This window comes from Schistocerca gregaria, chromosome 7, assembly GCF_023897955.1.
Source record: "Schistocerca gregaria isolate iqSchGreg1 chromosome 7, iqSchGreg1.2, whole genome shotgun sequence".
Lineage (NCBI taxonomy): Eukaryota > Metazoa > Arthropoda > Insecta > Orthoptera > Acrididae > Schistocerca > Schistocerca gregaria.
Genome location: NC_064926.1, coordinates 457,108,247 through 457,122,407, shown reverse-complemented (window position 1 = coordinate 457,122,407; position 14,161 = coordinate 457,108,247). Strand labels below are relative to the sequence as shown.

At 39.2% G+C, this 14,161-nt stretch overlaps 1 protein-coding gene across 4 annotated transcripts in view; it reads right to left on the bottom strand.

Annotated features, from left to right (window-relative positions):
- The window catches only part of LOC126281367 (myelin expression factor 2), a 69,855-nt gene extending 57,955 nt beyond the window's left edge, over positions 1–11,900 (bottom strand). The window contains exons 1-2 of one of the 4 annotated variants that reach the window (XM_049980282.1): positions 11,818–11,900; positions 1,751–1,995 (exon numbers count right to left, since the gene is read on the bottom strand). In XM_049980282.1, the coding sequence (XP_049836239.1) occupies positions 1,751–1,976 (226 nt within the window). In that variant the 5' untranslated portion in view covers positions 1,977–1,995; positions 11,818–11,900. Of the gene's footprint in view, positions 1–1,750; positions 1,996–11,735 lie in introns of all 4 variants that reach the window. The other 3 variants (XM_049980281.1, XM_049980284.1, XM_049980283.1) reach the window with 3 other exon arrangements.
- Between the last annotated feature and the right edge of the window lie 2,261 nt (positions 11,901–14,161).

The window sequence follows — 14,161 nt, the reverse complement described above, 5'->3', positions numbered from 1 at the left end:
TCTTATTTTGGATAGTCATTATAGCAATCTGAAATCCAGATGTGACCAACTTTGTGAAAGAACACCACGACTTTTCTCACTTCCTCAACATTGCATTCACGAACTGCAACCTCTACATAAGACGATCATGGGACCTCTGAAAACAGAGAGGCACTGAGTATGGCTGCATCACAATGGGCATCCTCACACCTTAGATCATGGAGGTTTTTGGCCAAGCCTACCTTCACACCCAATCTGCTGAAATAGCAATAAACAGATTCAAAGTAACCGGGTTATACCCTAGGAACCGTTACAACTTCACCAACACTGATTTCATAGCAGGTACGTTGGTTGCCAAAAAAATTCTGAATCACATGCTCCTCTACTTCCTCATCTCTGAACCAACAGACGTCACTACTACTTTGAGCTATGCTCATTTACAGTCAAATCAAGCTCTAGCTATGCCAGTTGAAGAAGCCACAGAAACGCGAAGTTCAAGGGACTTCAACAAATGCAGTTTCACCATGCAACATATTAAGAGAAAAACAATGCGGGGACGAGAAGCAGCAACCACCTGCCACATCATGGGATTGTTATACAAAGATCAGTTGAGAAAGTTACTTGACAAAGTGCTATCAAGAGCAAGTCATTAGTTTCTTTGGGGATAGAGGCAGCCCAGTGTACAGAGGTGCAAAACCCAAAGGCCCTCAAAAAAAGAAAATTTGTTCCACAAAACTCTCCGATTCATCATCTGACTCTTCAGGCTTCTGCAGCCCTCACCTTGTGGACAGCAATAACGACCTTGATGTGAACGATGGCGATACACCAGACTCATGCGAAGCAAGTTGCATCTTCTTTGATTAAAAGTTCTCTCAAGATAAGAGAGCTGTGGATTAAATGTATTTTGTGCCAAACATGGGCACACTTAAGACTGCACAAACACTAAAGGAGCTACTTGCATTCACTGTTAATTTCAGATTTCATGTATAGAAGTACAAAATTTGCTTTTTGTAGACTAGTGTACCACTTTGTATTGTTTTAACCCATTTCATTAAAATATTTCAAAATATTTCTTGCACCTTTTTGTGGATGCCCGTATTTGCACCCCCCCTTTTTTCATGTTCCATTTTACAAGCTTTTTTAAATCTGTTTTTGAATAGGAATGATTGATAATTATTTTGCCTCTTAATTTTTAAACTTGTTATAGTTGTTCATGAAGATATAAAATGTAGATTTTTTACAAAAGAAGGTACCTTAAAGACACAAACATGGGTTTCCATGTTTATACCTTTTCCTCTACGATATAAAAAGTGCAGGATTCTATGACAGCTCAAAAATACTGAAACAAGTTATAAGTACGCATAACAGTGGGCAAAATCAATGTAGAGTGAGTACAAGGTCACTTTTATCCATTACGTACCTCTGACAAGACTGTGCAAGCGTTATCACTTTTGACTTATCACAGTAAATAAAAATGCAAATTATAACTACTAATAAAAATGTCAACAAATGTACTGAATAAGATTTGAGGTTAGTTACACTGATAAAAAGATAAAAATTTACTCTCAAAATTATCAGCAAAATATCATTTCTTGCAATTTAAAACATTTTCTGCTACATTAAATATAAACTACCAAATATTGAAAAACATGTCACAAAACTGAATAAAGGAAGGCTCTTCCCCAGGACACACACACACACACACACACACACACACACACACACACACAATACTTACAAAGCATTGTTTACAGATTGAACTAAGGCTCACCTTCTTGTCTGAATAAATCTTTTAATTCTTGCCATTTGTACTCATAAGCTATGTTGGAAACATAGATTCGTCTATCAGAAGTGGATTTCCTTCCACGTTCACGTTCTCTGTCCCGTGTTGTACTGCTACTACGTGGGCCAAATCTGGTCGGCCTGTCTCCACGACGAGCTCGGTCACGATCTCTTTCCTTGTTACGATCTTTGTCATTTTCTTCATTCCTGTCCATGTCTAGTCCAAATGGAGACCTGGAAAGGAAATATACATAGATACAGATAGATACATGCGAACTGCAGCCACCCCTCCCCCTAGTGCACATTGTGTGCGGATTATTATTATTATTATTATTATTATTATTATTATTATTATTATTATTATTATTATTATAATTATTAAAAATGTGACTCATTTTACATAGCCTATACAAAAACTTTGGCACTGTTTTAAGGTCTCCCACTATCACTGAAGCGAGAAATCTTAGACTCATATGCAAGTCTTGTTTTAGTCTCAAATAATAAATACATTCAACAGACTTCCCAAATTATATTCAACATCACTTCCCATTTTCAATTATTCACCTACTCACGTGTCCAGAACCACTCAAGCTACTTCTACTTAAGTTTCACTAAGTCTGATAGACCTCAGAAATGAAGCTGCAGATAATTTGTTTCTGTACAACATCAATAGCTGGAAAAACAAACCACACTGTATATATAATGAACAACATTTATGTTTAGTATGTAAAAGTTCAGTCAATCAGCACTTGGGGCAAATCATTCTAGCACAGATATAAGCCAAAAATACACAAACCACTAATTTAAGCAACTTTGACAAAGGGCAATGTATAACAATAATGGGAAGTCCTGGTTGGAGCAATATGAAAAAATAAGAAGGCAATCACCTACAGTGGATCGATGTGGAGTACCAGTATCATCAAATCTCCCAGGTCATATCACTCATCATCTCATCTCAGAATTTCATGAAATCTTTGTAAATTATTTATGCCCCAGACAAACTTCTTCACATTTAATTTCCAATATAGTGATTTTCTACAAAAAATTACAAGGACGTTAAAACCACATGTTTCTCCAATCTACTGAGAACACAGTTATGGTCTTAAATAATACTCAAGGCTGTAGACATTCTAAAAAAGAAAAATAGTGTTTTCTTTAAATGGACACACAAAACATAGGTAATTCCTAGTAGGTTCTTCAAGGCAGTAATAACCAATGCAAAATTTCTTTCATGTATTTTATACATTTTTGAAGTAGAATACCGTAAAGTTTTCAAACAGCTTGCATACTGTGTCTGAAGCTTTCCATTTTAATTGCATGACTTTAAGGAAAAAAAAGTCCTTAGCTGATTTTCAACATCACTAATCATTTAACCAAATGCCAGGAGAAGATGGTGTCTTTGCCAGAAAATATTTAGTAACTCCACTCAACTTCTGGTTAATTATCAGATCAGTTTCTTATTTATATATATTAAGTATTTGCAACATTGTTCAGGTCACACATACTGTAGACTGCTTAGCTGTAATAAATGTTTTGTTAAAACAATAGAAGTACAAAACCAAAAGTTGTAACTATAACTGAAAAAGTCTGCACAAAAGATTCTTTCAGTTCTCCAATGAAAAGTTTTAATAATGTATGTTCTGAATCCACTGCCAGAATTTAGATTCTGTTACCTTTATAGGGTTTTCATAAAAGTAATACATTCTTAACATGCTTCATTCAGGTACACCAACAGTACATAAAATGTTAGGCACAAAACAAATATTCCTTCACAGGCCAAAAGAATTGCAAGAATGACACTGATAGTCCAGGTGGGTGGAGAAAAACCTTCAACATCTGCATCACACACATTATTCACAAAAGCTAAGTACCACCTGTCATAACAGACAGCTGCCACGAAAGTAGTTCTCTTGAGAGGTACATGCCCACTGCGGCACATTTTCATTGAAACAGAAAAATCAAGGAACGCTTTCCAGAACAAGTTACTTTTCTAATGAATCACAGGGAAATGGTTTGTTATTGTGAAAATTGCTGGTATCAGGTATTGTGCAGATTGTCAAAAATCTGCTCTTTGAGTTTCTTCTGTAGGATTCTCTCTATGAAATGGAAAAGAATGGTCAATATTAGCCTTGCAGAAATAGTAAACACCAGATGCTGTTATTTGTACATCATCCTCTAGTTGATTAGATTTTCATAATAAAACTTTTCACAGTTAATTTTACAGTTCCTTCTAATCCATCGCACAGATTTATAGTAGCTAATAGCAAAAAAGATATAATGTTCAACATCAATGGAAAATCTTAAAGCTTATAGGTTTTTTTCTATTTTTATATTGAGCAGCAAACCATCAGTGAAATAATGCAGCTTCTTGACACTAGTAGTGTTCAGATAACCACTTCATTTCCTTCTGGACAGCATTAACAAATCACTCATCATCATGGATCATCACTCAAATCAATGGTTTGCTAGTACTATTGTTTTCAACAAAGTCCACCAACAGAACTGCTTTTTCCAGGGTTAGATTTGTTTAAAAATTGTTCAGAGCCCTAACCTGACTGACAAAAATGAACATGATGCAAGTGCCTGTAGTTTTGTTACCAACATATCGGTGTCTTCACCAACAGCCCTATACTGCATCACTATTTCCATCTGAACATGTGTTAACCTACTGGCTGTAGGTAATTTCATTATTAGAATCGTTATAACCTAACTTTTCCCACCAAAATTCTAACAATTTGTTCTCTCTTGGACAGTCATCAGTGATTAAGCAAGTAGTCCATTATCAGAGTCATGTACAAGAAATTCATTAAGTTCTTTACACGTTCCTTGAATGTGTTCAGCATTCAAACGCAATATTACATTTTGGTGGCTACCACAGAGACAGAGTGCTCGCAGCAACAGCTAAAAATGAACACAGAAACACCAATTTTAATATTTGGGTTCACCCACTTAAAACAATAATTTAGTTTCCTTAGATTGCAAAGGATAAGTCTCTTCTGTGTATACACATTATTCTGAATGCTAACTTTCGTCTTTCACCCTGGCAACATTCAAATAATATTTCCATATCAGTGGTGAACATCCACCGCTATTTTTGGCTTAGGAATTGATACAATACCTACATTTTCAGTTAGCTTGCCTGTTTAACTGCATACTCACTAACATTGAATTCCAACTTTCTTTTCTTTGATCAAGAGGGAGAAGCTAAAGTTAAAATTTGAATTTTTTTCAGATCTCCTTACACCAGCAACTTTTTAACACTGGCTCATGAAACATCACCTTCAGATCACTGGCATCACTTTCATTTCCTCGAATCTTCTGACAAGTTGTACAAAGTTACTTGTGTGGTTTGACGTATGTTCTGCTAGTATTAAATGATTTAGACAAAGCCAGACTTACTGAACAAGAATGTTTTAACTGCCTGCCTGTATTTTGAAAGGATCACATCACGTTGTGACAGCTTTCAAAAACTTAAGTAATAGTAACAGCAACATCCATGTCATTCTTTATATTGGACTATCAAATCTGGTCTTCAGCTTGAAAATTTTGAAGAGCTTTTACTGAGGTATAAGTCGTCATCAAATTGTTGTTATTGTTGTTGTCTTCAGTCCTGAGACTGGTTTGATGCAGCTCTCCATGCTACTCTATCCTGTGCAAGCTGCTTCATCTCCCAGTACCTACTGCAACCTACATCCTTCTGAATCTGCTTAGTGTACTCGTCTCTCGGTCTCCCTCTACGATTTTTACCCTCCACGCTGCCCTCCAATGCTAAATTTGTGATCCCTTGATGCCTCAAAACATGTCCTACCAACCGATCCCTTCTTCTAGTCAAGTTGTGCCACAAACTTCTCTTCTCCCCAATCCTATTCAATACCTCCTCATTAGTTACGTGATCTATCCACCTTATCTTCAGTATTCTTCTGTACCACCACATTTCGAAAGCTTCTATTCTCTTCTTGTCCAAACTAGTTATCGTCCATGTTTCACTTCCATACATGGCTACACTCCAAACAAATACTTTCAGAAACGACTTCCTGATACATAAATCTATATTCGATGTTAACAAATTTCTCTTCTTCAGAAACGCTTTCCTTGCCATTGCCAGTCTACATTTTATATCCTCTCTACTTCGACCATCATCAGTTATTTTACTTCCTAAATAGCAAAACTCCTTTACTACTTTAAGTGTCTCATTTCCTAATCTAATTCCCTCAGCATCACCCGATTTAATTTGACTACATTCCATTATCCTCGTTTTGCTTTTGTTAATGTTCATCTTATATCCTCCTTTCAAGACACTGTCCATTCCATTAAACTGCTCTTGCAAGTCCTTTATGTCTCTGACAGAATTACAATGTCATCGGCGAACCTCAAAGTTTTTACTTCGTCTCCATGAATTTTAATACCTACTCCAAATTTTTCTTTTGTTTCCTTTACTGCTTGCTCAATATACAGATTGAATAACATCGGGGAGAGGCTACAACCCTGTCTCACTCCTTTCCCAACCACTGCTTCCCTTTCATGCCCCTCGACTCTTATTACTGCCATCTGGTTTCTCTACAAATTATAAATAGCCTTTCGCTCCCTGTATTTTACCCCTGCCACCTTTAGAATTTGAAAAAGAGTATTCCAGTCAACATTGTCAAAAGCTTTCTCTAAGTCTACAAATGCTAGAAACGTAGGTTTGCCTTTTCTTAATCTTTTTTCTAAGATAAGTCGTAAGGTCAGTATTGCCTCACATGTTCCAACATTTCGACGGAATCCAAACTGATCCTCCCCGAGGTCTGCATCTACCAGTTTTTCCATTCGTCTGTAAAGAATTCGCGTTAGTATTTTGCAGCCGTGGCTTATTAAACCGATAGTTCGGTAATTTTCACATCTGTCAGCACCTGCTTTCTTTGGGATTGGAATTATTATATTCTTCTTGAAGTCTGAGGGTATTTCGCCTGTCTCATACATCTTGCTCACCAGCTGGTAGAGTTTTGTCATGACTGGCTCCCCCAAGGCCGTCAGTAGTTCTAATGGAATGTTGTCTACTCCGGGGGCCTTGTTTCGACTCAGGTCTTTCAGTGCTCTGTCAAACTCTTCACGCAGTATCGTATCTCCCATTTCGTCTTCATCTACATCCTCTTCCATTTCCATAATATTGTCCTCCAGTACATCGCCCTTGTATAAACCTTCTATATACTCCTTCCACCTTTCTGCCTTCCCTTCTTTGCTTAGAACTGGGTTGCCATCTGAGCTCTTGATATTCATACACGTGGTTCTCTTCTCTCCAAAGGTCTCTTTAATTTTCCTGTAGGCAGTATCTATCTTACCCCTAGTGAGATAAGCCTCTACATCCTTACATTTGTCCTCTAGCCATCCCTGTTTAGCCATTTTGCACTTCCTGTCGATCTCATTGTTGAGACGTTTGTATTCCTTTTTGCCTGCTTCATTTACTGCATTTTTATATTTTCTCCTTTCATCAATTAAATTCAATATTTCTTCTGTTACCCAAGGGTTTCTAGCAGCCCTCGTCTTTGTACCTACTTTATCCTCTGCTGCCTTCACTACTACATCCCTCAGAGCTACCCATTCTTCTTCTACTGTATTTCTTTCCCCTATTCCTGTCAATTGTTCCCTTATGCTCTCTCTGAAACTCTGTACAACCTCTGGTTCTTTCAGTTTATCCAGGTCCCATCTCCTTAATTTCTCACATTTTTGCAGTTTCTTCAGTTTTAATCTACAGGTCATAACCAATAGATTGTGGTCAGAGTCCACATCTGCCCCTGGAAATGTCTTACAACTTAAAACCTGGTTCCTAAATCTGTCTTACCATTATATAATCTATCTGATACCTTTTAGTATCTCTTATACAACACATTTTCTGACACTACACGAGACCTTATCTGGCACCATAAGAAATTTAGCACTACTTCAGTTAAAAACACACTGCATTTAACAGAATGATAAATGGCTTAACCATAAATGAATATGACCCATCTCACATGAGCACAAAAGAGCAACTGAGGCCAAATGGTGTGATTGTTTCATGTTAGTGATGTTCAACAATGCACAGCAGTGATTTTCAATTTTTTTTCATTTACGTATAGGTTTCTAGCAAGCTATTGCAAACACACACAACACTCACTGAGAGCTGGTGCTTAACTGCATGTATAAGTGTTCACATTCTTTCAAAAATTACTCAAGAAATGAAAAATTTTTCACATTTAGTTCAAACTTGTCTGTCTAGAGTAATTGATATTTACATATGCTAATTTGAGACACTTGCTGCTGAAGCAGTGGCTGAACTTACTTTCAGAGTAAAAGGCTTTTCAATTTCAGATTTGTGTGTCCACTCACAGGACCCATATTAGTATTTTAATTTTATTAGAAAGCTTACAAACTCAGCAACATTTTACAACCAGAACTAGATTGTCAGCAGGTTGAAGAAATGTGGAATGATGGCAGCATTGACTTCCCTCATCCCCACCATTAAGTCACAGACAGTAATCTCGCAGTGTTATTCGAGGTACAACAAAGTGACTAGCAGTACTGAGAATGCTATGTACCTATTTTGAAATGTGATATTTGGAACATTCTCTGTAGTTTTTCATGACCGGTTGTACAATGGCTTCACAACAAACTTAACAGCAAGAGCAAGCTTGCAAGAGCTAGTTAATTGCTGTACTCCCATATATTATTCCCCATTGACCATTAGAAAATCAAATTAAGAGCTCATTCTTTCTTTGTGCATTCATGAGTGAGTGGAATGGGGGGGGGGGGGGGGGGATTTTATCCTATGATATTGACAGGATTCTCATGCCTATACATCTGTTTCTCTTCCTTACTGAAAGCATTATTAGCATTAAAGTTGCTTTCATCAGCAGAGAAAAAACTGAAGAAAGCAGGGTTGTAAACAGAACAAAAGTTTAAACATGGGCTACACAAGCAGGAACCAAGAATCTTTTTCCCAACTGATGAAAGAAGAATTCAGATCAGACCTGCTTATGCAGGGGGAAAATTGAGTTAATACTACAAAACACCTACCATACAAGTGACTACAAAATTTTAGTAGCTTTAATATAGCTATACATGATTTTTTTTAATCTGCCCAATGAAAATTCAGGAAACCCACTGCCAAGCAGACATGTAAAGCTGTAGTAGGACAGCATAACATGTCAATTACAGTGAATCAGGGTAAAATCCCCTCCCCCATTCCACTCACTCATGAACACACAAAGGAAGAAAGCTCTTAATTTCTGATTTTCTAATGATCAATGGGAAAGATATATATGGGAGTACAGCAACTGTTGCCCAAAATCTCTTGGAAAGTGCACTCTCAGAACTTTACTACTAAATAACCTCTGCTCAATGTAGAACTATAGCAAACACCTAAGCATGTTTATTGTCAGCAACATTTTTCAACACTTTTTACATCCCTTATTGAACATTTGTGTACAAACAGGAACACACAATTAGGATTGAGCTCCTAGTGTGAGCCCACTCAAATCACAAGGGGAGCCTAGTCTTGTTGGTCTCTATGAAGGTCTAAAATGTTTCCTATCAATACTTTCCATTTTCTGCATTAAGTCAGCTGACCAGCAGTTTTCCAACCATAATGAAAAATGTCACCTTTGAGGCAGCTTACAGTTGGCCACATTCTTGCCACCAGTCATGGAGCACTGACTACCATCCTAGGACTATGGGTCTTTTAGTACATCAGGGTTCACTGCATTATGCTGGTGTAGAGGATCAAGAGAACAGGCCACACGACTGCAGGAACAGATTGCAGTGCTCAGTGTGTTGCCATCACAGGGGTGGGTATGTTCACTAGGATAGATGATCACATTTCAGTACTAATTGTATTCATGGCTCTAAGCCGCCTTCGACTGGAACCCTGTCTATTTACCAGCCCATGTAGCCAGATTCTTGTAAGACAATCCCAGAATGTGTCAACTTGGTGCCATTATAATTCATGTCCACTGGAGAGGCAGTGATCCACCACTGCTGACTTGGTTGTTATCTGTGCGACACCGTTGCTCTGACAATGGCATAGGATATGGCAGACTTTGTAAACCAAGTCCAAGGCCTTCCTTAACAGAACAACAATGTTATCGTATGGGTTGTCTAGCAAAGCACACACCAGACATTACGTTTCCAGAGTACTGTTAATCTTCATAGATTTGTTACCAACATCAGGAACAAATGCCATCAACAGGTTTGTCTTCTTCCTCTGCAAGCTGCGGCTGATGTTCTTTCAATTTTATTGCTCAATTCACACAACAGTATAACTACTCTCCTAGAAAATGGTCTATAATTGCTGCAACTTCACTGCTAACCTTTCTTGGTCTGATAGTCCATAAGCCCTGTGCACTGGAGTGCAAAGGGGCACACACATTTGTGCGCACATGTGAGGTTAGAAAAAATGTGCAATCAATACAGAAAAAAGACAACTTCAGAACTTTTAAGCACAGTAAAATGGAAACAGGATGCTAAAATTTGGTATGCTTATTAACCTTTATAAGGAGACCAAAAATGCCTAGTTTCATCAAAACCTTAAGTGAGTGACAAAAAGCCTTTTTCCTAGTTGAATTCACGCAAAAGATGATCAATGAATATTTGTTAATAAATATTTCCATTTGTAACTCCAGAATGTAAACAGAAGATACTAGCAGTGAGATTCATGCAACTATCTTTAATATCAGTATGCATTTACATGACACACTCAAAATCAAGGAATATGAGAGGGCTTGTACATACAGGTGTTTCATAATTTTTTGCGAGGTAGTTGATAGGACCACCAGAAATGCACTGTGTCTAAAATGTAAAGTAAAAGCATTCTTGGCTAAATCAGGCAGTAATTGTCAGAATGAATACTCTGGCTACAGATCAGTAGCCTAGCTCAAGGTCTAGGTTGCTTGAAATCAATTTCTAACATAAAAATTACACATTTCTACTCGGAGAAGAACACAAATTCCCCACAGCTGTCCAGTATCACATTACATAACCAGAATATTTATAGCACAAACAGCTTTAACATTTGGTATATAAATTTTATTTTTAACGTCAAATTAACAGTTCACTAGCTAACACAAATACCTAAGACATGAATCCCAGATTTAAGTTTGAACTCTTGAGTAGATATTCACTGTGTACAGAGTCTAATGAAAATTTACCAACCCCATTTCAACAACGAACTCTGACGTTTCCAGGACACCATTATTACAGAAAATTAAAACTTAGGACATGAACTCGATGGAAAAACTGTTCGCTCAATAATACTATGTTACCGCAGCCAAACGAATTAAATAATTATTATTCATACATGTTTCTTCGACAACAAGCAACATTGACCTTTGTCAACCACCGTCGAAAGTTATTTTCACGAACGGTCATCTATTTCAATACAATGACATACCACGCAAGAGACGGCCACACTTCGGCCATAACCACAAAACACGAAGAAGATTGGGTAAAAAAAAAAAAAAAAAATGCATTACAAACTTAAGCATCTGCAATTCAACAAACGTTCAACAAACAGCCTCAAAATGATCGATCGTACCGAAATTCTTTGTTCGCGATCATCAAAAAAAAATATTCGGAACAGAAATTACTGACTGCACCCTCATTGACACACAACGAAAATGTTAAGAATGATCAAGACCAAACAGCGAAAACCGCAACACTTTTTTCCACAAAACAAGTCATGTTTGAAAATGGAGTCGCGCCGGGCGGTTAGCCACAAAGCAATCAATATAAAATGTAAAATAATTTTACTAAACATCCACTTTGCTACTTATTTTATCTTCCTCGACAAAAAGTAAAACAACAATTACATATTTTAAACCGCCACCCATGATTCACCATGTATATCGCGCCAAAACTATACTCGTGAAAGCCATGTTTAGCCGCCATTTTTAAGCAACTTAGCGCGGTTCAAAATTTTTCCACTAGGAATATACCGTACGGCCGACATTCTTAACACTTACCTATCTCGATCTCGTTTAGGACTTGAAGGTTCGGATTTCATTACTCTTATCTGTTCTAAAGACACTCGTTATATTGTATTACCTTTCACAGCACCTCTTCCGAAATGACGCCGACAACGACACAGATTACAGAGAACTCGCCAAGACAGATATGTTACAATCCTGCGATGAAAGTGTGTTTCTCAAAGATGTTAGATGTATTAATGCAAGATTAATCTAATATTTAAGTACTCACTGTTGTACACAGTCCAGATTGGAAAAAAATGTCTGAATTAAACCTAGGTAGACCTATACTCTGCATAAGACTTTAAAGTGCATGACAGAAGATACTTTCCATTGTATGCTATTCATAGCAGACGCCTGCGGAACGGGAAGGAGCGTCAAGTCACGTTCCCACAAGCATTAATTTCTTAAGCCGGGAGGTGGGCGAATCGCTGCACGTTAAGTGCTCGCTTGCTACCCACGCTGTCACTCCCCAGGATGCTTGGACGACTCGGAAAGGGAGGCAAAGATGCCGCCAATGATGCTTGGCGCAACAGAAGATGGGGGACGCAAAAAGACGACGGAGCGGAGAAGCAGTGTTACCGCTGCCAAAAACTTGGTCACGTTGCCAAGTACTGTCGAAATCCAGTGGCGTGCCTTCAGTGTGCGCAAGCATACGATTCGTGCCACTCTACAAAGAAGGACGCCACACGCTGCTGCGCCACCTGTGGCTGCAGTTGCTGCAGTTGTATTAAGAGCTGGGGTCGCGGTGAGACGACAAGACGAAGACGCAAGAAGGCGGACACAACCGCGGACCGCGGCCGCTGCGTCGTGGACCCCCCCCCCCCCCCCCTCCCGCCCTCTGGCGGATACGGGGTGGTCGATGACGCGGCTGATCCTCTGGACACAGACAGCGAGGTGTGTGCCGACGACGACTAAGAAATTGCTGCCCTCAAAGCCGCAATGGCGGAAGAGAGGGCAACACTCCAAGCTGAACTAGCTGAGGCTCGGCAGCTGGTGCATAGTCTCCGTGATGCACTGGCCAGCCAGCCCCGTCCAGAACAGAAGAAGGACGCCAATACGAAGACTGTCACCTCCCTGGAGCCTGTAGTAATATCGGAAGCCACAGGGGTGGTAACACAAGACGCAACCGTACAGACATCCGTTGTGGCGAAACGAAGGCAGCCCAGGTCATCATGGAGGAAGCTCCTTGCCCCCTCTCCAAGATGCAGCTGCAGAATATAGTGTCCATCGACTTGGACACTCTCAGGTCCTACAACGCCCGCCCTCAACTCACTCCTGTTGAGTGGGAAGTTCTCGTTGCCTCGATAGAACAAAGTGAGAATGCAAGCAAAGAAAAAGAGGCGAGGACCGCTGAAGACGCCGGAGCCGCCAGCTGGGAGGACGTGACAGATGCCAAAGTGTCAGTAGTAGACACATACAAGAAGAAGAAGAAGAAGAAGAAGAACAAGGACAAGAACAACAACAAGCACCCAGACGCCAGGAGGACTTAGCAGACTCTCCTCCTTACTGTGATGGACAGCTATCACCACATCATCTCATCATCATCATCATCATCATCAATCACTCGCTCTGTCAGTCGTTGACAGGCAGTCCTAGGCGTCGTCATGCCCAGTCAAGTAAAGGCCCCTAGCCAACGTGTCGCTGTTATTCATGTAGCCTACCGCCTGTCTCTGACCGGCAATCATCAGTACTTACTACGCACAACTATCCATTTAGTTCCAAACGTCCCAGCATACTTCGACCCATCGTAAGTGCAGTCAATGTCTAACGACAACAGACGCCTCCTTACCTTCCTCAAGAAGAGTAATTCAAGTGCGAAGAGAGAGGTTCTTAGGCCAGGTTCACACATGCAACATAAGTGTTGCCACAGTTCATAGCATACTACAATTGCAATGCAGTTTCATGTGTGAACTCCCTGTTTTTAGCGGCGCAACTTAAGAGACACATATTTTGTAATCTCACAAAAAGTTCAACTTGACTGTACCCCTTTGTTGCGCTTCTTTAGTTCCACCACTGCTCTCTAGTGGCGATATTTCGAAACACAAGCATCCTGCCGCAGTTACTGTTGCTCTACACATACTATCTCAGTGTGCTTTCATTTTATTACCGTAAATGTGAAAACAGTGGTCGGGAGGTACATCTTCGCAGCTTCTGTAACTACAAGTACAGAGCCCAGTGTTTGATTTTCTGCAGCAGTGTGTGTGGGAGAGGTGGGGGGTGGCAATATTTGCAAACCAATCACATAGTCGACAATCTTTAAAGATTTTTGGATGAATAAATGAATAAACCTATTGCAAGTAACCAAAAAAAGCAAATCATATAAAATTCTTGATTTGTGAGACCAATCATTCTATAAACTGTGGATTATACACACGAAAAAGCTCCCTAGTGTGACGTGGCCAGTTGGTTAGTTTGTCATT